This window comes from Carlito syrichta, unplaced genomic scaffold, assembly GCF_000164805.1.
Source record: "Carlito syrichta isolate Samal-C Ts95f unplaced genomic scaffold, Tarsius_syrichta-2.0.1 Scaffold148917, whole genome shotgun sequence".
NCBI lineage: Eukaryota > Metazoa > Chordata > Mammalia > Primates > Tarsiidae > Carlito > Carlito syrichta.
In genome coordinates this window covers 82,338-110,033 of record NW_007093013.1, presented here as the reverse complement: position 1 = coordinate 110,033, position 27,696 = coordinate 82,338, and the positions used below count along the sequence as shown (strand labels likewise).

At 38.1% G+C, this 27,696-nt stretch overlaps 1 protein-coding gene across 1 annotated transcript in view; it reads right to left on the bottom strand.

Annotated features, from left to right (window-relative positions):
* LMBR1 (limb development membrane protein 1) overlaps positions 1–27,696 on the bottom strand; it is a 131,846-nt gene that overhangs the window by 50,101 nt on the left and 54,049 nt on the right. Inside the window, exons 4-7 of the mRNA XM_021708813.1 lie at positions 20,067–20,193; positions 18,922–18,990; positions 18,010–18,074; positions 13,289–13,361 (exon numbers count right to left, since the gene is read on the bottom strand). Coding sequence (XP_021564488.1) covers positions 13,289–13,361; positions 18,010–18,074; positions 18,922–18,990; positions 20,067–20,193 — 334 coding nt within the window. The remainder of the gene's footprint in view (positions 1–13,288; positions 13,362–18,009; positions 18,075–18,921; positions 18,991–20,066; positions 20,194–27,696) is intronic.

The following is a 27,696-nucleotide window of genomic DNA, read 5'->3' as shown; positions in this document are numbered from 1 at the left end:
TGCCTGAGCCCGCGGGTTCGAGACCCACCTGGGCAGCGAGACCTCATCTCTACAATAAATTAAAAAAAAAAAAAAAAAGTAACATTCACAAATTCTGGAGATTAGGACTTGCACATCTTTGGGAGACCATTATTCTGTCTACCACAAGTACAACTCATCTTTTGTCTATTAAGCTTTTACTTTTTAAAAAAAAGTTCCAGGAAACAGTCTTTTTCTGCTCTAATTATCTCTCCCTGGAGTTCTTACTACTTTTGAGGGTTAAGTATAAAGTCTTATTTGTCTCTCCCATTAATTGTTAACTTAAGTTGGAACCACTGGTTCTAGTCATTCATTTTGGTCTTCTTTACTCAGCCTTAAACAAGTGGTAATTTTTCTCCATCTGCTGCTGCTGTTCCCTTCATGTTTAATTAGGTCAGATAGTCCCTCAAACCAGCTGAAAGGCTCAGCAATTCTTGTTCCTGGGGACTAGGGACCAACTGGCCAGAAAAATTGATTCAGGAGCAAGAAGCCTCACTGAGACTCTCTAGGTGCAAACTCTGTCCTTTCACAAGGGGAGAGATTGTAAGGAGGATTCAGACGAACACTTCAAGGTCAGCAGGATCAGATCCACCCTTGCAGTAAGGGAACAAATGCAGTCTCATTAAGGGAATTCAGAGGCCTCTTTTTCTAAGTCCCCCTGGAGAGGCACAAAACTCCAGTCTTATCCCAGCTTTCAAAAAGAAGCAAATAATGTTCCCTCTGTGTCTCCTTGCTTACTTCTACCCATTGCTGATGAGATAGCAATCCAATACCCTCTCTTTTGAAGAACCTGAGGTCTCAAATGCACTGAAATGCTATATAGTATTTCCGGAGCTCATAAGTTTAATCATTTAACTATGTTAATACATAGTTGATATATTTATAAGAAAGTAAAGATAAGTACAGAGATATTCAGGCAGTGTGACAGAAAGCTACTAAACTTTGATTGCAAATTTAGTTTTGAGTTTCTGGCAGCCAAAGCAAAAGGGGATGCAATTAAATTACAGAATTAATGGACATTTCCATTAGCGAAGGGATTGATAGTAAGACAGCATAGTTTTAAAAGATTTTCAAGTGTCTTTGAAGCAAACAAACTAAACATAACAGATTTAGTAATAAGTATACTTTTTATCCCAATCTTTATAAATTAAAGTGTGTGTCTATAATTAATGCTCTTTTCACTTCTATATCTCATGAGTTAAAAATATAATTCCAAACTACATTCATTCCCTATCCTTATAAAGAAATACCATTCCAGTTAACCAGTTCAAGACTAGAAAAAATAATCTGATGAGTATTCAGAATTTTGAAAGAGAGTGGCTATCAGAATAGACAGTATTCCTGCTGCCAATTTGACATTAAGGGAGGTTGGGCACAATGGCTCACGCCTATAATCCCAGCATTTTGGGAGGCCAAGGTAAGAGGACTGCCTGAGCCCACAGGCTCGAGACCAGCCCAGCCAACTTGGCGAGACCTCAACGCTAAAATAAATTTTTAAAAAATTAGCCGGGCATGGTGGTGCACACCTATAGTTCCAGCTACTTTGAAGGCTGAGGCGGAAGGATTGCCTGGGCCCAGCAGGTCGAGGCTGCCATGGCCACTGCACTCCAGCCTGGGCAACAGAGTGAGACTCCAACAAAAAAAAAGAAAAAATTAAGGGAAAAGACATAAATGCCTACTTTGTGGGTATGTCTACAAAGCTCAATACAAATGTCTACCACTCAATGAATGATTTTTCAAAGGAAAATAACTAAAGTGGCATTTCTGAAATGTGCTTTTATTTTCAGGTGATGCAACACTAGGCATACAATGGGTAATTAATAAAGATTGGCAGACTTGTATATAAAAATAAAGAATACATTCTTATTGTCCTCAAATCATGCTTTTATTAAATGACTAGATTCATTTGGAATGACACAATAGTCAAAGACATTACTATCCTTTATTAAATGGTAATATATCAATATCTAAATGAAAGAAGTAAGTTTTGGGGGGCAGAATATTTCATTATATATGACCAGAAGGAAATAATGACTATTATAAGAAATTATGACACGTTACAAACAATACTAGAATATTATGTGAATTTAAGTTATATCAAGAAATTAAAATATCCCAAAGAATTATATTATCATTACTTTATTCAGAATGAATCTAAAATGTTCAGTGTCAAACTGTCTAGTCAATAAGTCAAATTGGTAGACAAAACCTGTTTAGACAAGTCATGAAAAATAAAAAGGGAATCTCTAAGAAATTCACAAAGCAGCTCATTTAAGGTCAATTTAATGGTATTATTCTGTTTTCCTTCCAGCTCTGACATAAGATTTCACTACCTCAAAGGAAACTGTAAGAGTATCTATTTGCATTACCCTTAGGTGATTGGCAGTTCAACACCAATTAGTTCAAAATTACACTGTTACTAGCATGCAATAAAAACAACACCTTTCATCTTTCTTACAACACAGGCAAGAATACCTTCAGAGCCAATAACTTTGATCAAATAAGTATTTTTGATCCTGCCTCACCTGTCTCTTTGGATTCAGGAAAACGAATAGATGAAGGCAACTTTTCCTAACTTTATTCTTAAGCTGAAAAACTAGTGTGGGATTAAAAATATTTTGCTTCCAGCTGGGCTCGGTGGCTCAGCCTGTAATCCCAGCACTTTGGGAGGCCGAGGCAAGAGGATTGCCTGGGCCCGCGGGTTCGAGACTCATCGGGGCAACTTGGCAAGACCACGTCTCTACAATAAATCAAAAACTAGCCGGACGTGGTAGCGCGCTCCTGTAGTCCGGGCTACTTAGAAGGCTGAGGTGGAAGGATCGCCAGAGCCCAGCAGGTTGAGGCTGCTGGTGGCTGGGAGCGTGCCACTGCACTCCAGTCTGGGCGACAGTGAGACTCAACTCAAAAAAAAAAAAAAATTTGCTTCCAAGATAGCAGAATTTCCCAAAGTCCAGCATTTCTTTAATAACTAAGCTGTCCTGACTGGGTGTGGTGGCTCAAGCCTGTAACCTCAGCACTTTGGGAGGCTGGGGCAAGAGGAATGCTTGAACTCAGGGGTTCAAGACCAGCCTGGGCAACTTGGTGAGATCTCGTCTTTACAATAAATCAAAAAACAAGTCAGGCATGGTAGCGCTCGCCTGTAGTTTCAGTTACTCGGAAGGTGGAGGTGGTCAGCAGTCAAGGCTGCAGCGGCTGGGAGCATGCCACTGCATTCAATCCTGGACAACAGAGTGAGACTCCGACTCAAAAAAAACCAAAAAACAAAAAACTAAGCTGTCCTTTTATGTTTTCTTTCTTTTCTTTTCTTTTTTTGCTTTAGAGTTGGGGTCCACCCAGGCTGGAGTGCAGTGGTACAATCACAGCTCACTGCAATCTCAAACTCCTGCTTCAGCCTCCCAAGTAGGCAGGGCTACAGGTGTGTGCCACCACTCCTGGATAATTTTTTAAATTTATTATTAGAGACAGGGTCTTGCTATGTTGCCCAGGAGGGTCTTAAACTCCTTGCCTCAGGTGATATTCTTACCTGTCTCGCAAAATGGTAGAATTATAGGTGTGAGCTGCCATGCCCAGCCCTTTACTTAATACGTAAGATAGCCTTTATGTGTTGAAGGATAAATATTAAGTATTTAATTTAAAATATATAATGTATTTTTAAAAACAAATATGCATTTCCAATTAGGTATGCAAACAATTCAAATAACTTGGTGCAATAAAATTATTTCCCTAAATAGTTCAGTATCCTAAACAACTCTTCGTCCTAAACTTAGTCTCATAATGAATACTATTTAGAAGTAGATACCTCTAGTATATACAGATTAATCTTACATTTAACTTTTAATTTAGCATATCACCAAAATAATTTAATTAGAAAATACTATCAAGATAACTTCCTAAAAACCTGATTATACTTATTAAAAGGTACCTATAGAAACCTAGAAGAAACTTTGCTTATTCTTTAGTCTTTTTGCCTCAGCGTAACCATTAGAAAGCATTCAGACATTCTACTGCAGGACAAACAGCAGCCTATCCCATCCCTCCTAGGCAAATCTCCTTCAGATGCATGACCAGGACAGCCCAACCATTCATGGTTTAGACTAATAATCTCTAGTAAACTTTTAGGTTCCTTGTGAAGGCCGAGGGTCAAAGGTCACCCTTTGGCTGGCCAAAGTCACAAAAGTAATAATATGACCACCCTACCTTTGGTCAAGGAGTTTGTGAATTGCAAATGTCTAACAAGTCTCTTGCAGGAAATGTCCCCCCCCCCAGGGTTAACCTAATCAGCCCTGTGACCTACATGACATGAATAAGTCCCACCATGGCAGCAATCATGTAACTAACCCACCCATCTGCCTGCTGTCCATCACCTGACATCATCAGTACCTGCGCTTGTTTGCCCCTTTGTGATGACGTGGAAGAGACCCCACCCAATCACCTAATGGTCTTCCCCCATTGAGGAGAATGGTTAAAAGGACTCAACCACAAGCAACCAGTGGCCATTTCCTTGCTAGACTCTGGTGTGGCCATGTGCTCTTTGAGCCATGGCTGTTGCCATGTTTCCTGGCTTTGGCCCCCCTCCCCCACCTTAGGGAGGTGAATCTTCTCTCTTCTTTCTCTTTCTCTCTATAATTTACTTTTAAATAAACTTTTCTTTCTTAACCTTTTTGTGTGTTGCAATTCTTTGCATTTACTCGGATCTCTGGGTACCCAGCATGGCACCTCCAGCTTGCTGGCCCTGGTGGTACTGCGCCCCTCTCTCTGCGCCTCTCCTCTCTACCCATCCACCCTCACCCCATCCGTCCGCACCCTAACACTTAGTACTTTAAATTTGACTAAAGTGATCTCTATCACCAAGAATGGGAGATCTCTTAAATACTGTAAATTATTTATAATCACTTAGGCAAACACTTTGTTGTTAAAGTCCCAAATTCCTAATAATTCATAGAGCAGTTTCCATCTCTCTAAGCAAATACTACTTATAGAACGTCACAGAGCCAATGCTGATTAGCAAACTCCAGAAAGCATTTGAAAACTGAAATCCAGACATTCAAACCTCTAATGTATCTATTTCAGCATGGACTAACACGACTACTAACTACAGAGGAGACAGATCATACAGACTTAGAAACCCTATATCCATGTCTATTCCATTTGCAATGCTAATATTTATTTAAATAATAGTTTCTATTTACGTCTGACATATCCACAAAAATATGGCTATTGACTCAGTAATGTGAGACTTTTGATATCCAACACAACTGTGAAAATACAAATATAGTTTCATCATTGACTGTAAGCAAGATAGAAATTATTAAACAGTCAACTTTAAGAACATTATACAATGATATGTACAATTAAAATAATGGTTTAGCTTTTTTTTCTACTTTAAATATAAGGTACTAGTAGATACTAAACTAGATAAAATGTTAAGATTATTTTTTGGGGAATACTATCATCCATATAGGTTGTGATTGAAAAAGTAGTTTGTGTATATTAAATACATTTGTTAATCAAATTTGGATCTTTTTTATAGAATCTCTGTTTCTCTCTACATTTCATAGAACACATGATACTTGGCTTATATTATTATATAGTTTATTTTTCCAAAGCATTCCTCATCTACTTATTGTTATATTAATGTATATGTCTTGCAGTCATCTCATTTCATTATGCAAAAAATAATTTGTTTGGGTTATATTTTACTGTCGTAAAACTAATTAAAGGGCCCAAGAATCTGAATAAACCATAAAAAAGCATCCCCTCTTCAGACCCTTTGGAAAAAATGTTTTTTTTGCTGATAAGTAATCACTTCTGGGCTGTCAGACTAAACCCAGACATTTCTCAAAGTGGTCCAGTGTAAGATAAATTTGAAACAGTTTCACTTGAGTGATATAACCAATAGCAAATAGTATTCTTAGGATGACCACTGCCAGAACCTAAAAGTGCCTGGAGAATGAAAAGCCAAGATGCAAGTAATTTAGAGGACATAAGAAAATCTGACATGAGCTTCCACATATCATTAATTGTATTATATGAAAGATGTCAGATAAGTAGTGACCAAATTAGCAAATCATCTTGACAATGATAATGGGAAATGCCACAGAATGCTACTAATCTAAAGAAGCAACCATAAATACCACCCTAAACCTTGGCACCTTCATAAAATTCCTAGGCAAACTCAACTTATAAATAGTAAGATTCAAGGACTGATGATGACACTAAGTGCTTTTGACAGGTCACAAGTTCCATGAAAAGGTCATATAAGACATGTCTTGTTTTTTCAGTCCCTTCATTTTCCAGGATACAAAGGCATTGCAACCTGACATTCAGCAAAAATGAAACAACTACATCTTCTGTGCTCTTAAGAATAAAGGATTAATATAAGCTTCAATGGAAAAGACCTTTAAAATAAAAGATTAAGATCAAGCAAGAAAGTAACTGTTACAAAATGTGATATACTAACTTTATCATGAAGATGAAAATAGTATCTAACAAAATTGAATTGAATTATTAAGTTCAAAGATCATAATATTTTAAAATAAACTACATTAAAAGAATTCTGGAGTTTTTGAACTTAAACAACAAAAAATAATTTCTATTCATTATAGTACTACTTTTAAAGTGACCCAGTACACCCACAGGCTATACACACACAAAAGCTAATTATTTCAATTAATGCTAATACATTTCTTAAACATTTAAACATGTTAATGATATAAGCATCCTCTTAAGCCTGGGAAAGAATTACAAAAGACTTTCTACCACAATTAAAGTAATGAGACTCTCTGTTGGGCTGCTCTTCAGGGGTCCTGGAGTAGAAATGGTTCTTGACTGCCTATATTTCACAGTCATGACAGTAGAAGGAAATCTACCTCATCTCTGCTCCTTCACTAGCACTCCAGAGCATATGGTCCTCCTGCCCCCTCAACCTTGGTATGGCCTCCACTAAGTCCGTGGAGGTCTCCACAAAGGACTCTCTCTAAGTTATTCTGTCTGATTCTGTCACCAAATTTTACTTCCCCTTCTTTCTTCACTTGAGTGGTAAAATGACAATTCTCCATCATGTGTGTTTTTCACCTATTCATTTATTCATGGGACAAATGTTCACTACATATCCACCATGTAACTAGCCATATCATAGGATCAGGGTACAGAAGAAAGAAAACTAACAAAAATTCCTGCCAGAAGAATTTATGTTCTAGGGTGGAGAGACAGGCAATACACAAAAACTAAAAGATAATGTGTGAGACAGTGGAAAATGCAATAGAAAAATATAAAGCAGGAAAGGGAAAAAGCAGTGCCAGAGTGAAGGTGGGACTTAGTGATATCCCATCAACATCTACAAGTCTCACTCCAGAGTATAGGAAGCCCTAGAAAGGGACATTTAGGTAAAGACCTAAAAGAGAGAAGGTGGAAGGGTAACACAACTGAAATGCCCCAAGGGAGGAGGGAGAGTGTGGGGGCAAGAACAAGGGGGTAGGAAGATGAAATGAGCAGCCACTGCAAAGACTTTGACTTTTATTCAGATTGAAACAGGAAGGCATCTGGGATCAAAGACACTCGCTGACTCACAAGGCCAAAGACAGATGCATGGGGGCCAATAAGAAGCTACTGAAAAAAATCTCTCCAAGGAGTGACTTTTGCCCGTATCAGGCTGGTGGTGGCACAAATGGTAAGAAATGGTCAGCTTCTGGAGTTATTCTGAAACTAGAGCCAACAGTTTTGCTTAAAAAATCTACACAGGGCCAGGTGTGGTGGCTCACACCTATAATCCTAGCACTTTGTGAGGCAGAGACAGGAGGATTGCCTGAGCCCAGGGGTTCGAGACCAGACTGGGCTCACTTGGCAAGACCTCGTCTCTACAATACATCAAAAAAAAATATTAGCTAGGCATGGTGGCACATGCCTGTAGTTCCATCTACTTGGAAGGCTGAGGCAGAAGGATCTTCTGAATCCAACAGGTTGAGGCTACAGTGGCCGCGAGCATGTCATTGTATTCCAGCCTGGGCGACAGAGTGAGACTCCAGTTCAAAAACAAAAACAAGAACAGAGGCATAATAAGGCATGGACACAGAGAAAACCCAGCAAAGCAGATGAAGAAAAAGTAACCCATTAAAATAAAAGGAACAGGAAAGTGTGGTGAACTGAAACCAAATGGAATAAAAAATATTTTGCTGGGCCAGGCATAGTAGCTCATTCCTATAATCCTAGCACTTTGGAAGGCTAAAGCAGAAGGACTGCTTGAGTTCAGAAGTTCAAGACCAGTTTAGGCAGTATAGCAAAACCTTGTCTCTACAACAAAAAATACAAGTAAAAAAATATAAAAATTAGCCAGGCATAGTCGTGTGCACCTGTAGTCTCAGCTACTTGGGAGGCTGAGGCAGAAGGATCATCTGAGGTCAGGAGGATGAGGACGCAGTGAGCTGGATCTTGCCACTGCATTCCAGCTTGGCATAGAGTGAGATTCCCGCTTTTAAAAAAAAACCTTTTTTTGAGGAGGAAAGAATGTAAGATGAGAACTATGAAGATCAACTTGATGACAGCATTTCATGGAGTAGTAGAAGCAAATGTGAAGCACACAGAACTGAAACCCATGAGCACACAACTCTTGGGAGCCTTGCCATAAAGAAGAACAAAGCAATGGGGGTGGGTAGCTGGATGGATATGAGGTTCCTTTTTCTCTCTTTCTTTCTGGAAAAATTGTGCTGATGGAAAGGATCCAGTTGGGGGAACATTAATCATGCGAGATTGAGAGAGAGAAAGAGAGAGAGAGTTAAATTGCTAGAGTTGTGTCCCTGAATCAGTGAGAAGGGTGGAGTCCAGGGCATCAGGCTGACCTCTGCCAGGAACACAGATAACTCAACCAGTTGGATATAATCAAGGTTTAGGAATTTAACATGCTACTTGCCTTAATAACTTTTTCTTACCTTTCTCCCACTAATTTTCCTCATACCCTTACTTCCTTGTCCGGTTTAAATTTCTGCACCATTGTTAGAATTAGTATTGTTTTGGTTATATCCAACTCTTCCTGTTCTTTAACTCATTACTGATTAGCTGACTAGTCGTACTGCCTGACCTTCTTTAAATGAATGACCAGTATCTTAAATTAACTTTACATTTTCCTAAGAAATAGGAGTACTAGAAGTGAACTAGAAAAATAAGGGGTAGTAGCTGGAGAGTGGGATGCTTGATTGTGAGATTGTGCAAGAATTACTGCTGCTGGCAAGGCCTAGGTTATGTCACAGGCACATGGGTCAGGCAGATCATCAAAACGGAGAGGGCAGGAGCTTCCCAGAGTATCAGGAAGGCCATGTGTGCAGACACCAAAATCACCACAAATACAACAGGCACAGAATCAAAAAGAATGATGAGAAACAAGGAGCTAAAATCCTGAATGGTGATGATGAGAACAGGTTGCAGTTGATGACATGAGATTCAAATTGTTAGAGAGCAGTAAAAGAGAACAAGAGGGCACCAACTCAAACTTCAGGAGTGGCAAATGAGAGCTGGGGTAAGAACAGAGCCACCATATGAGCAGGGTATGGGAGAAGCAATGTGTGCCAGGGAGAGCCAAGGATCCTTAAGTAAAAAGGTAAAGGTTGAGGAGACAGATGTTTTGCTAACACATTATTAACTCAATTCCAAGATGATGCAAGCAGAAAGATTCAAGTGTTAGGTGAAAGTGGACGATCAGGTCAGAAATGGAATGTATAGAGACATAAAGGCAGAGAGTCCAGGAGGCAAGGAACCTGGATGTTCTGGACTCCTTATGCTGATCATCATAAAGAGGTGTAAAGGGCAAAATGTATCCATTATTCTTGAGGGTCTCAAGGCAGATAGTAGAGGGGAGATTGTGTGCTGCGGGACAGGAAGGGGTACAAGTCTTGGGATTATAGTTAGTTCTGTGGACATCTCTCTACTTCTACCATGATGATGGGGACTCAAAGGAGGGGCCATCTTAGCTAAATGACAAGATCTAGGGGGTTCCTTCCTGTACTAGGAACACACAGAATTCCTTTCCCTCTATTTCTTTTTTTTCCAAGTATTTAAGCACTACATAAAATCTCTAAATTCTTACTCTTCTTTTCCCCTCTTCTTCAGTCAACTAGTCTATGATCTTGAGACTCCGAATCTTATTCATCTGCACAATGCCTGGTCTCAAAATGTGCAATAATCAAAAAAAGAAAGAGAAGAGTAGAGAGAGATCAGACTGATACCAGGATGGCTTCTTTAGGATACGGGTTAACATTATAATAGTGCACAGTTTTGCTTCATTTCATTAACATTTGATGAAACAATAACAATATTAACAAGAAAAAAACCTCCCAACAGCTTTAAACCTATAAAACCATCAAGTTTTAAATAATAACATTTGAGAAGCCAGAGTCAGACTTCTGACTCAAGTCTGACAGATAAAGAACAACCCAATGCTATAATGATATGTAAAAAACTGGGCATGAAAATTCAACTCCAGTAATAGAATAATTACCACACTAAGTCAAGAAAAAAAAATAGTGTTATTCCTACAGTGAAGCACTTCTTGATGTTAAGTATCATGTTTTTTACATAACTATAAAGCTGAACTCAGAGTAAGCCATGCTTATATCCCAAAGACTCCTATAATACATATCACACTTCCAGAATGGGCTAAGAAAAGTCCATTCAATATGCCATTAGCAAAGCACCACCATGAATTCTGTAATAAATCAGTACTGTAATTTGTATCTTTAAAAGTCTTTCACGCTCATTATTCTGCAATTCTTTTTAACAGCAAGAGTAAAAAAAATAAAAACTTTACTTTTGTTACATATTTCATTTGTTTGCCTTGAGTCAGAGTCTCACTCTGAAACATGATCATGGCTCACCACACTCTTGAACTCCTGGGCTCAAGCAATACTCCCTCCTCACCCTTCCCCCTTCCAAGTAGCCCGCACTACAGGTGCATGCCATCATGCCCAGTTAATTTTTCTGCTGTTTTCTTTTGTTTTGCTTGGTAGAGATGAGGTCTCACTTTGTTGCCAAGGCTGATCTTAAACTCCTGGGCTCAAGCAATCCTCCCGCCTCAGCTTCCCAAAGTGCTGGGATTACAGGCATGAACCACCACACCCAGACTGTTTTACATTTTAAAATATAAAATAATTGTTAAAACAAAACACAAATGACATAATTCTAGATTAAATAAAATCCATGGAATGATTCATCTTACTAACTTCCTATTTCTACACTTCCTTAACAAATGGAAAATCATTTAGCCTATTATTTTCCACCTGAAACATTCTGTGGCTAACCAGCAGCAAACAGCAAAATCATAATTATCCTAACACACCACTGAAGAGTTTCACTGAAAAAATTTAAGACAACCTATCAAGTCATAAATAGCGCATGGCCTACCAAAACAGTATATAATAAAATTACACTTAGCATTAGCTATATCTTTCTTAGTCCTCTCCAAACCCATTCCCTCTCTTCTCTATAACATTTTATGCTAATTGTGGTGTTTTATTTATTTTGGCTTGGCCTTATTTTATAGTATGTTTAGCCTTCTACTAAGCATTTCCTTTAGCACTTAAGACATAATAAGCTACTTTAAATTTGAGGAGCCAAAGGATTGAGAAAGATTCTAGAAAAATCTTTTTCTTTTTCCTACATGGAAGGAGAAAGTAAAAAGCACTTTTACTACATTTTTGTTTTTGTTTTGATTAAATTTAATACAAATTATTTATTATGAAGCACTATATTTTACCCTTCCTAGATCTTAGCCTCCTGATCTGTAAGATAGAAACAGCATACACCTCAGGCTGAAATATAATCCCATACTACAAGAGGCAGCCATAACTCAGGCATTTGATTACACAGTAGCATGATTATCTAAATAAGAAAAATGTATTATAACATTACTTTAATGAAATTTTATAAAGCTGACTTTGTTGACTAAAGTTTATAATTCTGAAATTAAATAGGTATAAAGGCAAAGTAGTTTTAATAGAGTTAGAATAAAAGATATATGTAATTCCAGTCCAAAAGTTTATTTGTATCAAACTATATAATGTTATTGATAAGAATTCTTTTGAACAGATAAAACTGAAATTCTTCCATATAATAAAGCTCTAAATATTATCAACACTTTTGGGTTGATGATTTAAATTCACTACTTATAATTAAAGAAAGTAGGTATATTTCTTCTTATTTCTCAATAAAAGTAACTTTCCATTTTATACCCACTCTTGAGTTACAATTCTGAAACATAATTAAATCTTGGTAGGGGAGAGGGAAGTTGTTAACATTTTTTGAAAAGACTATATAAAAGAGTACAAGGTGGGCTAGATGTGATAGCTCACACCTATAATCCCAGCACTCTGAGAGGCTGAGGCAGTAGGACTGCTTGAGCTCAGTTCAAAACTGGCCTGGGCAACATAGTGAGACCTCATCACTACAAAAAATTAAAAAAAAAAAAAAGTAGCCAGGTGTGGCGGCACGCATCTGTAGTCCCAGCTACATAAGAGGCTGAGGCAGAATGATCGCTTGAGCCCAGGAGGTCAAGGTTGTGGTGAGCTGTGATCATGCCACTGCACTCCAGCCTAAGCAACAGAGTGAGACTCTACCTCAAAAAAATAAAAAATAAAAAAAGATCACAGGTTGAAAATTAGTTAAACAAATTTAAAGAAAATTTACCTAAGGTTTTTTTTCTCTGTTAAACTATATCATTATTCTTTTCTTCACTGGTTCTCCAAAAATGATCAGTGACTACAAATTAAACTTTAAAATCTTCAACATGCTTACTCGGCTAGCAGCTGATAATTTACAGTATTCCCGGATAACAATAAGGTTCCTAAGTAAAACTTAGAGTCAAATTTGGTAACTTAGTGTCAAAGAAACACACTACTTTCTACCTTAAAAGATTTCAACAAAGGGGAACTGAAATAGAGATATGATAGCCACCAAGATATGACAGCAACACCTTAGCAACTGTAAATCATAAGCTTAAACATATGAGGAGTCCGTAGTACAGACTTTGTCTCTTGGTCGCTGAGCCCTTGTCCCTTAGTGGCCAATGTCTCAAAACAGAACAGGTCTTGCCAGATTTCAGTTCATTTCAGCCAGGGTCTTCGACAAACCTTTCCTCACAAAGGAAGTTCCCTTGCTACTCTTGAGATTTCACCTCTCACAACAGCGCAGGATACTAGTAAGGTTTATGTTTTTTCCTTTCAATTACCTGTCTTTTTTTAATTAAAAGGTTTTTTTATTCTGATGTAAATATGTAATATTTACTGACCATTTAGTCGCCTCTGGAGTGCTTCTTCTTCTAAGGTAATTATATAAATTTGCTCGTCCAGGTCTTCAAGAATCTAAATTTAAAGATAAAATGATTTGATAATTCAACATTATAAAAATAGTGCTTATGAGAATATTTAGGCTACTTGGTCTATTATTTTAGATAATGTGTTCATTCAAATTACTAAGAACCCAAAATAAAAATGCTCAAACTATTTTATTTACAAATTAGGTATAAATATTTTAGTATATAATTAAACACACCAAAAGTTAATTTCACAAAAATCTACATACATTTAAATGTAATATTTTTAAAGTTTAAAGGATTAAACTGAAGAACTCTGCCACTTTCTCAATAGCAAACAAATAAAAAAGCTAAATGCAATAAATATGTCTTTATGTTGAGCCAGTATTTTACAGCTAGAAGGAACAGATAAGCCAGTTCCATTTTTGTTTTTTCATTTATATAATGTTATTTTACATAATGTCTAAAACAAGAAATCCACAAACTATATCAGTAGCATGCAATACATTCCATTTATAATCATCTTTATGTACTAAAAGCAGTCCATGAATATTGAAGATTGGTATTATCAAAATAATCCAATAGAACTCTAAAAATGGTATCCTTACATATAAATCACTCAAAAATAGTTCAAAGGAAAAAAAATACTAATCAATTACCAATTGTATGGGATATTATTTACACTGTCTCCAAATTTGATAAAACCTAAAACTGGCTTATTTCCAGCTTTGTTAACATAGCTATCCTTCTGTGAGAGGATTCCTTCCATCTTCTTAGCTCTGGGGAAAATCTGAAAGGAACCTAGAGCTGACAACAATGTTCTGTATCATTCAAACCCAAATTACTTATTCTCAACAAAAAAAACAAATTCTGAGGAATTAGTGGACAAAAAGACAGGAACTCCCCCCCACACACACACCCCTTCAGCTGCCTGATAAGTTTATTTTCAGAAAACAAATCTTCAAATCATGTGATCCCTCTCAGACATCAAATTTATACAGATTTATACAAATTATTTGATGTGAATTTATCTAAAGCAATCCAGTAATTCCCAGCCTTTCAACAAAATCTATGATCACCTGTGACCTAGCACTGAACTAATCACTGGTACACCGTCTCGACCCTTGGGAAGCCTGGACTTGGCAGGCAAGAACAAATAAAGAATAAAATAAGAATAATTAATAATAAACAAATAAGTATGCAAACACATAATGAAAAACAATGACCACTTTATGAAAAATAGGAAGGGAAGAGGGAAAAGGGATATCTAAACAAGTCAGTCGGTGAGACTTCTCTAAGGAGATAACATTTAAGTTGAAATGAGCAGCCTGTGCTAGAATGTGTGATGGTCCTGAGGAGGGAAACAGAGTGGTATACTGAAAGGACCAATTGAATGCAGCAAATCAGGGAGAATAATCCTAGATGGAATCCATATGTAAGTAGGGAGGGACTATATCTTTGGGGGTCATGATCCAAAGTTCCTTTCCCATCAATGCTTCTACTCACTTTCCACTGCTAGGATCAGAATGGACAGTTTTTACTTTTTTAAAGGTCTAATATATGCAATTTATTGTACAAATTGTCAATATTTATCACCATAGATATGTCTTAGTGCAAGTGACTAATATAGTTTAGATATCTGTCCCTTCCAAATTTCATGTGGAAATTCAATCCTCATGTTGGAGGAGAGGCCTAGTGGAATATGTCTGGAACGTGGAAATGGATCCCTCATGAATGGCTTGGTGCTCTCCACATGGTAGTAAGTGAGTTTTCACTCTTAGGTCACAAAAGAGTTGGTTGTTTAAATGAGTGTTTGTTCTCTCCCTCTCTCCTCCTCCTCTCTCTCCCCATCTCTCTCTTCCTTCCCCAACCCCTCCCTCTCTCTCCCTTTTATAAATTACCCAGCCTTAGATATTCCTTTCTAGCAATGCAAAATGGACTAATAGTGACAATATGAGTAGCATACATGATATTTGTGTTAAGTGCTTGCATGTAGCATCTCCCTTCGTTTCTACAATAACCCTATGAAAAACAGGCTATCATGCTCATTTTATACTCTAAGAAATAACTTTTTAGCAAAGAAAAGTTATGTGCCTTCAAAGCCTATCCTCAATGACTATTGGACAATGGGGGCTTAAATATGGTAAGACATCCATCCTTCTTGACCTCAAAAAGTTAGTACAGCAGAAGAAATAAGATGAATTTTAAAAAATAATCACGGGGGGGGGGATTGGCAGTAATAGGAAACTGCCAGGTGGGGGGCACACCTGATCAACAAGGATACCTGCATAATGAACATTTGTATACCCAACCCTGAATTGTACCCACATCTTTAAGAAAGAAATAAATCATCATCACTGTACATTTTAAATTGTCATAACTGAGGCTTAAATAAAATTTTACAAAAGTTCAGAGGAAGAAAAATTACCTTCAGCTAGGGAGAAAAAAAGTTGGCCAATGTTTTTCATAGTAGTAGCATCTTACCTGATAGTTTAAATTACCAAAAGAAGGAAAGGCGTTTCCATCAGAGGAAATGATAAGCAAAACACAGAGGTGGAGAAGAACAAAATTCATTCAGCAAGAAAGTAGTTCTATAACTCTGGAGCTTATGGTAGGGTAGAACAGAGGACCAGAGCCTGGGTTCAGACCCCTCTCATCTCATAGATTAGTGATCTTGCACAAGCTACTAAGTCTCCCTGAAATTACCTTAACTTAACCATAAAACAAGAATGCCACTGTGTAATTTACAGGTTTGTCATCAGAATAAAATGGTATCAAGTATATAAAATATGGTTTCTCAATATTTAACCTGTGCTACTGAATGTTAGGAAGAAAAGAGGCAGAGATAAGGTTCTGAGGATGTTGTTAATAACAGACAAATTTGGGACAAAAATAAGTTTGGAGAAGGAAGATAAATAAGTCATTTGGTTTTACATATGCTGAGTGTTCAGCTCCACGGGTACTCAGTTATAGCACTTAAAATGGATTGTAATTTGTTTTCATTGTCTTTTCTTCAGAATTAGGCATTTAAAAGTGATATGGAAATGGCAGATATAGTCAGGAACACAGCATTAATAGAACTTTAAACTAAGGACAGAACTTTAAACATTTGTCTATATTTAAGAGGCAGAAAGTGGAAATGGAAGTGAACAAAAAAAACAGAGAAGTAGAAAGAAACTAAATGAATGCAGTGTCAAAAGTTTCTTTAAAAGGAAAATGAATTTCAAGACTTGACAACACATGTTGTACTTGAATGTGTATATAACATTTATATATTTTTTACAAAATATATTTATATTTTTATAAATAAAAGATTAAATTTTATCTTTGAAAGAAAATATGAAGAGATTATGACTTTCAAAAGTAAGCAAGTATTTACCAAAAGAAAAAAAATTCCACTATAACATTTTCTCTCTGTTTTCTCTGAATGAATCACAATTTGATAGGGAAAACAAGCATATAACCATCATAATTTAATAATCATTACTATTGTCTGTGAAATACAGACAATAGGGAACATCAGAAACATAGGAAAAGGAATTTAATTATTTTTGCTTAAAGAAGTGAGGCAAGGTTCAAAGATATGTAGTGAGTAGAGCTGACATTTCAGTTGAGCCTTTAGGGGGTTGTTATGTGGCTGGAGCAGGTTAAGAGGCATTGGAGGAACACAGATGTGCCTGGAGAGGGACCGCATAGAGCCTATTCAGAGCGCAGCAAGCAGGCTGGAGAGCAGAATGAGAATTAATGGAGGGGCAGAAAGAGGAATGTTCAGTGTGAGACAGGCTGCAATGGGTCTTGTAACATGTAAGTAGTTTAGACTTGAGTTTGCAGGCAAACAAATTAAGTGACAAATTCCCTAAGTGCAGCTAATAAATTGTTTTTTATATTACTAAATATCTGACAAAATAGAGGCTAAAGAAACTTAGCGACAAATCATTAGAATTACAACTAATTGAAAATCTTTTCTTTCTCATTATTATTTTTATTTGAGTTGGAGTCTTACTCTGTCGCCCAGACTGGAGTGCAGTGGCACGCTCCCGGCCACCGCAAACTTGACCAGCTGGGCTCTGGTGATCCTTCCGCCTCAGCTTTCCAAGTAGCTGGAACTACAGGCATGCGCTACCACGCCCGGCTAATTTTTTTATTTATTGTAGAGATGAGGTCTCGACAAGTTGCGCAGGTGGGTCTCGAACCCATGGGCTCAGGCAATCCACTCACTTCAGCCTCCCAAAGCACAGGATTACAGGCTGAGCCACCGAGCCCAGCTTATTCTTTTTTATCTTTTTTTAGAGATGGGGTCTCATTTCGTTGCCCAGGCTAGCCTCAAACTCCTGGCCTTTAAGCAATTCTCCTATCTCAGGCTCTGAGTAGCTGGCAGTACAGGCATGAGTCACAATTACTACCGTTAATCCTATCTCCCTTCCCCTCCCCCCCATAGTTTCCCACCACTGTCAGTCAACATTTGCAAATTTTGTTTAAAAATTTTCTAGAAAAATTTGCTGAATGTCCATGGTTAGTATTTTGAAAGCAAAACCAAATTTGGCTTCCCAAGATGAAAAAAAAATAAAAACAACAATTTGAGTGACAAACTTACAAAAATATTCTTATGTTTCTAAATGGCAGCTCAGAATCTAAAAGATGCTCAAACGTAATCACATTTATTTAATAAACAAAATGATTTCTAATGAAATACTTACTGTTGGCTTCACTAGCAACTGACCCATCACTGTGAACATACGGGACAGGCCAACTGGTGTACACACTGCAGAAATAAGATCACCAACAGAAAGAAAACGATATTTCAGAGCTAGGAGAGATAAACAACTAGTACATAAAAAATAAAACAAACTCAAAGGTTATCATTTTAAGAATGTTCTTCTCTCCAATTTAAGTTCTTAGTGTTTTTGTCAGAGGATTCTTCAACTTCATCAATAAAGAAGCTAGAGGGAACAGGGTGAGGAGATGGGTATTATTACTAATGAAAGATATATGAAGACAAAAAAATCTTAGAGGACTCAAGATTCTAACAGTATAATAATAATACTTTTGCTTAAAAGAAATTAAAGAAAACTAAGCAAAGAACAGATTGATTTTCAAATAGTAAAAGGACTGTGAACCAGGCAAGAATACTGAAAAGTGACAACTATCACCTTAAGTCCTTCAAACTATATTTATATACTTATAATATCCTTGAGATGGCTCAAGTAAAACAAAACAAATTTTAAAATAATAACCACTTTCACCATATAGAATTCCACCATTTCCATTTGAAAGCAAAATGTAGCATTGTGATGGGTGTATAGATAAGGAAAAGGGCATGTATATTTGAATGTGTGTGCCTGGTGTGTATTCATGTGAATGTGTATGAATGTATAAGTGTATGAATGTGTGTGTGTGTGTCTCTCTACAACACAGTGGAAGAGGATTTCCTTAGAGAACAATAAAAGTATCTTATTGTTTCAAAATTTATTTTGGACAATTAAAAAAAGTTAGGGCCAACTAAAAATCATCCATGTTGCTAAGGAATTTCATCAGAAAACTTTCCCATAATTTTCCAGAATACAGACAACTCTATTTTCCTATCAATATTAAGTCAGAAAAATACTTACAGAGAAGTAACAAACATCCCATCAGTGATATACAGGAATATAAATAGGGTAGGTAGAACTCCCAGAGATCTATAAAAAATGTAAATATATTTTAATAAATTTAAAACACTGCACATTGAGATAGTCTATATTAAGAAAAGAGATAGGCTAACTATAGAGGGTGCCAAAAAAGTATACACATTTTAAGAAAGGAAAACTGTATAAAATTGTAATACTCAACATATACCGATAACAAAAGATGAATACAAGTCATATTTGACTTCTGCAATTACAAGAGGTGCTCAAAGTCGTTACCATAAGCGTCCAGACACTTCTGATTACAGCAAACTAAAAGTAATACATAGATAACATCTCTTAAAATGTGTATACATTTTTTTAGCACCCCGGTATATCTTTTTTTTTTTTTTTTGAGTTGGAGTCTCACTGTCGCCCAGACTGGAGTGCAGTGGCCGCTCCCGGCCACCGCTGCCTCGACCTGCTGGGCTCCGGCGATCCTTCCGCCTCAGCCTTCCGAGTAGCCGGAATTACAGGCATGCGCTACCATGCCCGGCTGATTTTTTGATTTATGGTAGAGATGAGGTCTCGCTGCCCAGGCGGGTCTCGAACCCGCGGGCTCAGGCAATCCACTCACCTCAGCCTCCCAAAGGCGCGGGATTACAGGCTGAGCCACCGAGCCCGGCTTGGTATATCTTAATGTATACTAAACATCACAATTGCCCATTTGAGTCTACTAAACCATATAATTCTCTAAATTATTGCAATAAGAAGATCTAAAACAGAAGAACAAGAAATAACCCTTTTGCAAAACCTGTTTGGAGGGGGGGAAAGCCGCCATGGAATTAAAGAACAAAAAACAACAACAAACCACTTATATACCGAATCCTGAATTATACCCCACATCTTTAAAATAAAAAAAAGTTTAAAAAAAGCAATAAAAATCTGAAAAGCTGCTTACTCATTCTGCATTTATTAATCAAATGAACATTCATTTCTTAAACACAGCTAAAGACTTCTTAATTCTGCAAACTGACATCAAGCATTAGCTATATAAATGATTATTAGAATATTTTAAAAATTGAAAGTGTAACTATATCCCAAACTATAGTAACCAGTACAGAAACAGATTAGAACAAATAAATCCATACCATATAGAGATTCCATACTTGCAGCATCATTGTCAATGAGTGCTGAGGCTACCCACACTATCCCAAGAATTAATAATGCAAGAAGTAGCAGCATGACCACAGTCTCTAAAATGCGAGCTCGGATTCCCTGAAAAATATCATAGAGATATAATTTTAGTATTTTATTTCATTTCATAAACAATAAAGCTTCTGCCCATAGAAAGACATAACAATATCCTATGAAAGGAGAAAAATTGTATTAATTAATAGGAAAAAACATTAAATGCTTATAGTTCTTTATGTTTAGACTAACTTTTCTGTACAAAATTATGGAGAATATTATTAAGCTTGGAATAAAATACAAAAAAAAACCTACACAAAACATTTGCAGAACCATTTTTAACAAGTAATTACTTTCCTAACACTTTTCACTAACAAAGTAGATTAGCAAATTTCTATCTGTGACTCTAATCAATGGACTAGAAGGCTAATTATGGCAAACAGCCAAATAGTTTAGCGAACATTAAACCTGGTGTATGCACAATGCACCACTTTACAGGAGAGCACCAGCTACCATTAGAATGAAATCTATGTAGCTCCTTACAGACTCCGGAGCCCTCTAGTGTGCCGCTCAAGAATTGTTCATTGTAATCCAACATTATAAACTACACATATAGATTAATTTTATTAATGATATATAATTCCTTTCTTCTCACTATATAGAATCTTCATTAATACATGAGGCTGGAATATAATAAGAAATCATTATGTACAATTTTGTTTTAAATGTAAAACAAATTCTGACTTCAGGACAAAACTAGAGGCCAGACATTTAAAATTGGAAACTGCTGGACAGGGCAGGAAAAGAAACTTTCTTATACTCCTGAAAAGTCACCAAATGACTGAATCTGTACCTAGTTCATATTGATATTTGTATTGCAATGCACTATCCTGCAATACCTAACACAACAAATAAAATTATAAGTGCATCCATGTTTCCTAATAAATCATGTAATCTTTCATTGCATACTAAAAATAGTTTAGAGATATCAGTTATAAAGAACCAAAACATATACTTATTTCAATTTTGTCCTAAATATTCTTTTTTAATTTCAGGAATAGGTTACACTTTAATCACAGCACCCCAGTTCCTCAAATTCAATAGGAAGTTAGGAAATGTTCTAAAAAACCATAAAGTACTCCTAGCCCTAAATGATGACCTCAGGTGAAGTGGCTTTTCCTTACTAGTCCTTCAACATTATCATAAGCTTACCACAGGGCTTCCCTTGGCAGATTTAAAATACTTCCTCAAATCTGAGTCAGTTCATCTTAAGTGTTCACAGCAAGGGAAGCCAGTGAATCAGAATGAATTAGGCTTGTATTTTTTTTTTTTAAGTTGGAGTCTCAATTTTGTTGCCCAGGCTGGAGTGCAGAGGCATGGTCATGGCCACCGCAGTCTCGACCTACTGGACTCAGGCTATCCTTCTGCCTCAGCCTTCCAAGTAGCTGGAACTACAGGTGCACACCACCAAGCCTGGCTAGAGCATGTGTGTGTGTGTGTGTGTGTGTGAGAGAGAGCGAGAGAGAGAGAGAGAGAGCAAGAGAGAGAGAGAGAGAGCGAGAGAGAGAGAGAGAGAGAGAGAGAGAGAGAGAGTGTGTGTGTGTGTGTGTGTGTGTGATTTATTGTACAGATAAGGTCTCACCAAGTTGCCTGGGCTGGTCTCAAGCCCCCAGGCTCAGGCAATCCTCTCACCTTGGCTTCCCAAAGTGCTAGGATTACAGGCTGAGCCACTATGCCCGGCCTAAACCTGTATTTTAACACATAAGATCTCATAAGTAGTTATTATTCAAGTGACAGGAAATACAAACACTCAGAAAACACACTACTACAAAATACACTACAGCAAAACACACTACTACTTGATTGAAAAATCCTTTGATTCCTCACAACTTTCAAACTATTGAGGGTACCAAAATGTAACCACCACCTTTTAACAGTGATTTCTCTCTCTTCTTCCTTTTCTCCCTTTCTTTTTCTAAGCATTAATCTTTTTATTACACATTCAATATTTTCTGGAAAACCTATAAATAAAACGGAAGGAAGAGGTACTCTAGTGCTTACATATCACACACTCTCAGCTCTGTCTTTCCCTGCCTCCTGTCAGCCCCTAAGAAATACATGAGAAGGGCTCCTAAAACACAGAACACATGTCTTGGAAGTGTGAAACTTATGAGCTAAGTATAACAATGTCAGAAGTGTTACACTATATAAACTACACAGTGAGGGTTCTTTGGAACCATTTAAAACACCTCTGTCCAAAGAAAAGTTATAATTATTAAGTAATTATAACAATGCAACAATAAGCACAATGAATGTTATGCACTTGGATCATCCCAATACGTATAATAGAATTAAGATGATAATAAATGTTGGGAAAGCAATCACTATAAGATTTATAAACTTCCCCTGATACTTTGGTAAGAACTATTTCTTAGTAATTAAATTTGTTTTCTTCAAATATGCTGCCATGTATTGGGAGACAATGCTCCATCGGTATCTCATATGTCTGTGCATCTCATAAGTAGAGGTAGGGACAGATCTTGTTTGGGACTGTCCTCAAGGATATTTGTAACACAGACGGTCTTAGAATTCAGGGACAGCATCTCTCTCCAAAGAAGAGGACAAGTTTTTTTACTGTCTAGTATGATAATGTTCCCCTCCAAGCAAAGGTCAGACACATTTGTTTGTAGTCCATCATAAATATTGTGGGTTCCCTACGCTCATGGTTCCTCACAAGAGAAACTAGCCCACTGTGGATGCTGTTTTGTGCTGTCCCCGGGAAGATTGGGGTCAACACCAACAAGAAGCCCATGTACTAACTGTGCTGTTTATAACAAATCCTTTTGTCTCTTACCCAGAAATCTCATGAAACTGGGAGACTAACTAGTTGATTTGTAAGAAGGATAAAATCTTGGACCCTTCACAGATCTTGACAGTTTTTGGTGATGAGGACAGGAGGCTAACAGAGACATGGCCTCTGGAAAAGAAAGAACAAGGGCCCACACAGGATGGGTTAAAGCAGAGGTCTCCTCCCCATCCCCACTTCATCTATATTTACAGCTTCTCCCCATGGCTCACTTTACCACCTGAACTCCGCCTTCTGTCAGATCAGAATTGAAAAGCCTGCTTTCATTTCCAAAATCCTATCTTTGTGAAGCACGGTGTTCTGCAGTGATAGCAACCAAAAGGAAACTACAGAGTAGACTGGACATAAGCAACACACTTCGGGTGTCACTGTCTCCCAACATCCCCAGATGGGACCATCTAATTGCAGGAAAACAAGCTCAGGGCTCCCATTGATCCTGCATTATGGTGAGTTGTATAACTATTTCATTATATATTATAATGTGATAATAATAGAAATAAAGTACACAATAAATGTTATGCACTTGAATCATCCCCAAACCACTCCCCCTCCCTCTGATCTGTGAAAAATGTTCTTCCATAAAACTAGTTCCTGATGCCAAAAAGGTTGGGGACTATTGGGTTAAGAAATATGAGAAGATATCCAGGATCTAGTAGTGAATGCTCTTACTGAATAGCAGGCAAGTGGGAAAAGCAGGGATCCCAAACAGTCCTGTTGCTGATGCCTGTCTGAAGGCTACAGTGTGTGCAGGCAGTGAGGCTGAGCCCACTGGAGGCTTGGCTGTTGCTCCCTCTCCTCTAAGCAGAAGCAGGAAGGGATGCTACCATGATAGTGTAACAGTAAGCCCTATAGTATCAGCTAAAAGGTTCCATGGGTATAGCTGATGAATCAAAGAGCCCTGAAACTGAATAAGCAGTGCCACGAAAGAGGATGTAGAACTTTGTATAAATCAAAGACATTATAAGTTTGGTTGAACCACAAGCAGCCACTAGGCCACTCAAGATAAGGTGCCTTGCTTGCTTAATAATGTGGGTCATTCACTTTCTCACACTCTTTCATCCCTGTTTCCCTTCAATTCTGACTTCAGATACTTTAGAAAAAAAGATGATTGGGGCAAAGTGAAAGTTCCCCTGTCCTCAGAGGGAATGAAAGCCCTCTGAGTATGCAGGGGGACTTCAGGGAGAAGAGGGACTCAAACTTTCATGGCTATGTTGGATATGGGAGCCCAAGGCACCATCCTACCTGGTCCTTCCCAAAGGACTGTGAGGTGACTACACAGACTTGTTAGTGAACAAGGGTAATTTTTTTACTGTTTGTTTACTTATTTTTTTGAGTTGGAGTCTCAACCCTGTCACCCGGGTTGGAGTGCAGTGGCATGTTCGTGGCCACTGCAGCTTTAACCTGCTGGGCTCAGGCAATCCTTCCACATCAGCCTTCCAAGTAGCTGAAACTATAGGCACATACCACCACATCCGGCTAATTTTTTTGATTTATTGTAGAGAGGTGGTCTCACCAAGTTGCCCAGGCTGGTCTTGAACCCTAGGGCTCAGGAAATTTTCTCGCCTCAGCCTCCCAAAGTGCTGGGATTACAGACATGAGCCACCATGCCTGGTCGAGGATTTCTTTTAATATATACATATAGTTCTCCCCCAAACCTGCCCTCTTGCTGCTCCCTTCCTGACCGCTCCACTCCCTTCTCCCCTTCTGCCCCTCCTCCCCCGCTTTTACTCTTCCATCCTTTTCCTCGCTTTCTTCCTTCTCCGCCCCCCCCCGCTTCTCGCGTTTCCCTCCTGGCCTTGCCTCTCCCACTTCCCCAGTCCTGTCCCTCGCTTCTCACCACCTTCCCATCCTCTCTCTGGCTTTCCTCTCTCTCCCCCACCCCGCCCCCTCGCTTCTCCCTCCTGGGCCCTCCCACCCTCTTCTTCTCCACTTCATCCTCTCTTTGCTCCCTCCCACTTGCCCCCTTGCTTCTCCCCTCCTGCCCACCCCACTCGCTTCTCCCCCTTCCTCCCCTCCATCCTCTCTCTGGCTTCCCTGTCTCCCCGCCACACCTTCCACCTTCCTTCTCCCCTTCTGCTCCCTGCTCTTCCCCTGGCCCTAGCCCCAGCCCCTACCCACTCTCTTGAACCCCAGCCCGTCCCCTCACTTTCCTTCTAAGCCCCACCTCTCCCTTTCTACCTAGACAGAAAAAAAGAGAGATAATTATATATATAGTTATAAACTAAAATGTAACATCAAAAATATCTTTGAAAGATACGTTATTTAATAACAATTCTAGATTATCTTGTGAAGATGTTTAGATGAGAGAAAAGAAAAAGTTGAAGAAAAAATTCATTTTAAATAGAGGTCATTTAAATGATAATATTTCCCTTTTTATTCTGACAGTAGAAAAATTAAATAATGCTATTAAAAACTTAAGGCTTCCTGGAAATATACCCAGAGGAACATAAATTGTACTACCAAAAAGACATCTGCACATGGATATTTATTGCAGCACTATTCACAACAGCAAAAACTTGAAACCAATCCAGATGCCCATCAAAAGTGGACTGGATAAAGAAAATGTGGTATATATACACAATAAATATTATGCAGTCATAAAGAGTAAAATCATGGCCTTCACAGCCACTTGGATGCAGTTGGAGACCATTATACTAAGTGAACTACCACAGAAACAAAGAACTGAATACCGCACACATGTTCTCATTCATAAGCAGACCCTGAACACTAATCACATCAGCACAAGGGTGGCACTGGCAGTCATTGGGCACTGCCAGGGAAAGGGAGGAAGGAAGAAAGAGGACACATGGCAATATAATGGGTACCTGGTCCACTACTGGGGGAGAGAGGACCAGCTAGAAGTTCAAACTTCACCTACTTATGTAGCAAATCTGCTACTCCACAACTCAAATAAAATAAAATAAATAAGATATAATAGGTTATCACTAATCTTACTAGCATCAAAGTAATAGTACCAGTAACATTTATAGTAACTAATATCAAAAGAAATATTACTTTCTAAGATACAGAGAAAAGCACAAAAAAGAAACAGCTAACAGTAAAACACAGAAAAAAGTTTAGCAAAATATTAGCAAACAAAATATATAAAGACAAAAAAACAGAGAAAAGGATAATGCCAAATATATCTACTAATACGCAAACTAGGTAAAAAATAAAATTCAACTGTATAAAACATGTCTAAAATAAAGTAACACTAAAAAATAAAAGTGAAAGGGATGATTAAAAGTTATTAATTAAATGTAATTTAAAATATACAAGAGTCTCTCTGGCTTAATATAGAATACAAATCAAAAAACACTAAATGGGACAAAGTAGGACATTTTATATTGATAAAATTTACTATTCACTATAATATTATATTCTATTTCTTTAGTTTAAATGATGAGTACAGAGGGCTTCATTATTGTTCTTTTTGCTATATTTAAATAGACTAATTTTATTCTTTATATCTTGTATGTGTATGCAAACTTGATATTAAAAATTCATTTAAAATTTGAAAAATAAAAAATTCACAAGTGTCTCACTCTTTTTTTTTTTTTTGAGTTGGGGTGGGGTCTCACTGTTACCCAGGCTGGAGTACAGTGACATGACTGCTGCTTACCACAGTCTCGATCTCCTAGGTTGGGCGATACTTCCACCTCAGGCTCCCAAGTAGCTAGGAGTACAGGTGCATGCCACCATGGCTGACTACTTTTTTTATTTTTTGTAGAGACGATCTCTTGCTATGGTGCCTAGGCTTGTCTCAAACTCCTGAGCTCAAACAATCCTCCTGTCTTGGCCTCCTAAAGTGCTGGGATTACAGATGTGAGCCACTGTGCCTGGCTAAGAGTCCATTTATATTGCCTGCCACTACTCAGTGGACACTGTCAGCCAAACATCAGTGAGCCCAGCCTAGACAGTAAGGGAAGCCTCTGGGGTCTGAGTGTCTCACTGGACAGTTTGGCTTCAGCAGCAGAGCAAGGGACAGGATTTTTCCCCAAGAAGTAACTGTTCCTTTTTCACATGAAAACTTGATGCCAGGTAGGGCCTGGCAGGTTGAGCTCTAGAATAGACTACTTGTATTTGAATTATTTGTTCCCTTCAATCTTATTGGTCATGGAATCTAATTTGCTCCATCCAAAAGTGGGAATGTCAGGCTAGAAAGTCACAGGGCCTCCACCGGTCAGGCACTTCATTTCTTTTTTTTTTCCATGCCCCCGCCACCCCCCCGATTCACAGACTAGGCACAGGGCTTGGGCTGATGTATATATAGAGTAGGTTTGCTGTGACTCCTCCTTCTACACAGTCAGCGTAAGAACATAGCCTATGGTAAGCACCGGGGAGGTCCCGGCAATCCATTTCACCAAGAGCTGAGATTAACAGCTGCCCTTTCTTAGGAGCCTTCTTGGATATCGTGTCTGGTAGGAGGCACTGCAATATTAGGAAATGGCCTCTCTGAGTACTTGGGAGCTAGTAAGTCTCTCACTAAAGCTTCTCCTCTTGGATCCTATATTGTTTCTGTTGGGCCAACAGGAGAGGACAGACCCTGCAGCCAATCATGCATGGTGTAAGCATGTAAAACATCAATACCAATTATACAGTCAGCAGTACAAGCCACACAGCACTATAAGCCCAAAGGCCCTCCTCAAAAAGTCACCTGAACTGTGAGTCTTGTCCAAACCCTATCAGTTAAATTCAGTGTTTTTCCCACCGTGGGAACACTG